Below are 3544 nucleotides of genomic sequence, written 5' to 3' on the forward strand. Positions count from 1 at the left end.
TTCATACACATTTTGTTTCCGGCCGTTGATGGCAATCCCGACACGATAACATCACCTACCTCACTTCCTCCCTGCGTTTCCCAACCCTTCTGAACGTTGCCCTTGGGTCCTCATCCCTTGGGCCTCGTAGAGAAGGCCTGGGGCTCTGGGTACAAGAGACATCTGCTCTGACATTTACTTGTGGTTCCCGTGCAGGTGCATTATAAGCCATTATAAACATTCTCATCAATTGTGGCTCTTGCAGGGATCTTGTTAAGTCGTGGATCCATTTGTGAGAGTTAATTTAGTTGAAACTTGGGAATGTCATCTGTAAAGCCATTTAGCTGGGGACATGTGACCTGAAACATATCACAGGAGTCACCAGGATCGGCCTTCAGTTGAGTCCGTTAAACCAAGCCTTTGTGAGGGGATTTGATGGGGAGGATGGGGTAGCAGACGGAGAAGGTTTGGAGAGGTCCTTGCAGGGCGGCCTGGTTCTCCTGGGCTCTGGCCACTTCCGAAGCAGGAACTCCGGGGATGAGAAGTTGAATTCTTATTTTCAACAAGAACTTCCGGTGATGTGTATGCTCACCAAAGTTTGGGAGCCATGTAGCCACCTAGGATGACACCGATGTCACCTCCTTCCACAACTATATAGGAATGCTCAGTCAAACAAAAGCAGACTTCTTCTACACAGCTGAGCCCAAGAGATACGAAAGAGAAGTTTTCACATGCCAAGCATTAAAAGAGCCATCGGGACCAGAGGAGTAAGTGGGAGCTAAGCCAGGGATTCATGTGTTTGGGGGCTCTTACAGTTCTTATCATAATCCATCCATCTGTTGTGTCAAGCACATTTGTACATAGGCTGCCATCATCATTTTCCAAACACTTACTTTCTATTTGAGCCCTTGGTATCAGCTCCTCTTTTTTCCCTCCTCTTGCCCCATCCCCACTCCCCCACGCCCATGTAGCAATACTTTTTCACTTACCCTCAGATGTTTGTAACAGTAAGGAAGATGTTCATAATTACACTTCCAGTGTGAGTCTTGGAATGCGAGTGCTGGCCTGCACTGCGTCAGGATAGTGCCCGGGTACCTCCATCATACCTAGGACCCTGGCTCCTTGAGCTAGCATCTACTCTGATATTTATATTGTTGCTATTGGGTTTATCTCAAAATAAGTTGCCCTTCTCCGATGACGAAGCGACCCAGAGAGGCATGGCCCTGAACTGATAGCCTCTCCGACCCTCCTCTCCACCCACAGGCCAACCCATTCCGAGACCGAATCTGCAAAGTGTTCTCCCACGACGACGTGTTCTCCTTCGAGGATTTGCTGGGCATGGCGTCTGTGTTCAGTGAGCAGGCCTGCCCCAGCCTGAAGATCGAGTACGCCTTCCGCATCTACGGTGGGTGCTGGGAGGTGCGGGAGAGATGGTGGCAGAGCACATAGGCCACTTGGGACCCATCAGCCTCCGTCACTGGTGGGTGGTTAGGCTGGGCTTCACTGAGGTATTTGTGGGTATCAGAGGAGCATGATGCTTTTCAAGTACTCTGGAAGGCAAACATGGTTGAGGATGACGATCCATGCCTTCTGCTAACGGATCCAAACTCACCACAGCCACTGCCATCCAGCCGAATCTGGCATATGGGACCGAGTAGAAGCAGCTCCTTGGGGTTTCTGAAACCGTCAGCCTCTACAGGAGCAGATGCTCATCTTTCTCCCATGGACCAGCTGGTAGTTTGAGCCCCTGACCCTGAGGTTCGCAGCCCAACACAGAGCCCATAACGCCAGCAGAGCGCCTTGGGCAAATGGTGGTACTATGCTGTGGTGGTGGAGTAGCGGGGCCAGTGAGGGAGGGCTACGATTTTGCTTCTTTGATAGGAAGAGCACAGGGTGAAGAGATGTGAGCACTGGTCCCAAATCCACTGATAAAGGACTGATTGATCTTGAGAAAGCCACTTCACTTTGGAGGGTGGGGTGGGGGCGGGGGACAAGTTTCCTCATATTTAAAATGAGAGAGTTGAGGGAGAGAATCTCATGAGGGAGAGAAACTGTTTGGTTTCTGAATCTGTCTGGGGTGGTGCTCAGATCCTGATAAAAGTCTACTGGTCTCCAGATAAATGTCCTCTTGGCACATCTGCAAGGTCTGGAATTCTGGGAAGAGATCCCAAAGAAAGATGTCAAGCCTTCAAATAAGCCAGTCTGCCAGGTTTTGAGTGCATGGTTACCAAAGTACCTGTCGATTCTGACTTCTGCCTGTGGACAGGTGTGTTCCTTCCTTCCCTGCCAACTCCTCCTCTGTCTTCCATGGTGGATACCACCTGCGTTCCACCATGTTGCCACGGACTTGGATAGAATGGCGGAGCGTGAGGGTGGAGCCAGATGGATCTGTGAGATTATTCTCTTATCTATAAACCAAACCGAAGACGCTTTTCCTGAGTTGATCTCAGTTCGTTGCGAACCCATAGGACTGAGAACGCCTCATGGTGTTTCCAATCCTGTGATCCTTGTGGAAGCAGACGGCCACCCCTTTCCCCCACGCTCATCTGTGACAAAGGCCTAGTTGTAGTTTTATGAGCTGTATGTCCTCAGGCTTACCCAGGCAGCGCAAATGAAACCTCAGCTCTTCCTGTTCTGCGAATGAGGGAGTGAGCGCTTAGCACACCCTCCTGCCACAGATAGCAACGCTAAACTCTGAACGGAAATGAAAAACTCAGCCGCCTGAACAGAGAGATACCAAAAGCAGACAGAGTCTGCAGGGGGTTGACTGTGGGACCAAGAAAGGTCCCTGCACCGGTTCCCGTGCATTTATCCCGCTAGCCAGCATCTCTGTGAGGCTGGACAGTGAGTGCGGAGCTGGAGAGCTTCGGAAAGCCGCAGCCCTCAGGAGTGAAGAGAAAGTCCAGGGGAAAGAGGCCCCAGAGGGAGAGCCCTCCTGGTAGGGAGAGACTAGGCCCCAATCTGCCTGTCCTCCACAGTACCCAAGCCTAACAACCTCAGAGCCCACTCCATTAGGGGAAAAAGAGCTGAGCTGATATCTGAGCTGCTACAACATTTTAACAAAATCCTCAGGTGACAGGTATGCAGTTTGAGTCCAACTAATTGTCTACTAAAATAATAATAATTTTAAAAGTGTGCGTCCTCTGTTTAAGGAATAAAGAGCTTCGGTGGCTGCAACGCAAAGGTCAGAGACTGGAGCCCACGAACTGCTCGATGGGAGAAAGGTGTGCAGTCTGCTCCCACAAAGACTGCAGCCTCAGGAACCCCGCGGGCAGTCCCACTGTGTGCAGGGTTGTGGCCATAAGTCAAACCAACTTGATGGTAGCTGGCTTGGGGTGTTGGAGGGTTTTGTAGTTATTTCTGTTGTTTCTTGGAGGACGATAGCAGAACCCAGACAGACCCTAGATTCCCCACAACATAACATTTTCAATTCCCGAGATATAACCCAATATAACTCAATAAATATACAAAATCAACTTTAAAAATCAACCCACTGTGCTTATTAATGTCTCTGCATATCTATCTAGAGAACATAGGTGGGATAAACAATTTGGAGATGAAAAGA

At 49.9% G+C, this 3544-nt stretch overlaps 1 protein-coding gene across 1 annotated transcript in view; it reads left to right on the forward strand.

Annotated features, from left to right (window-relative positions):
* The window catches only part of CIB4 (calcium and integrin binding family member 4), a 75846-nt gene that overhangs the window by 55115 nt on the left and 17187 nt on the right, over positions 1–3544 (forward strand). The window contains exon 2 of the mRNA XM_013004662.1: positions 1243–1384. Coding sequence (XP_012860116.1) covers positions 1243–1384 — 142 coding nt within the window. The remainder of the gene's footprint in view (positions 1–1242; positions 1385–3544) is intronic.

Source organism: Echinops telfairi, unplaced genomic scaffold (genome assembly GCF_000313985.2).
Source record: "Echinops telfairi isolate 266 unplaced genomic scaffold, ASM31398v2 ScPeMD7_9;HRSCAF=40, whole genome shotgun sequence".
NCBI lineage: Eukaryota > Metazoa > Chordata > Mammalia > Afrosoricida > Tenrecidae > Echinops > Echinops telfairi.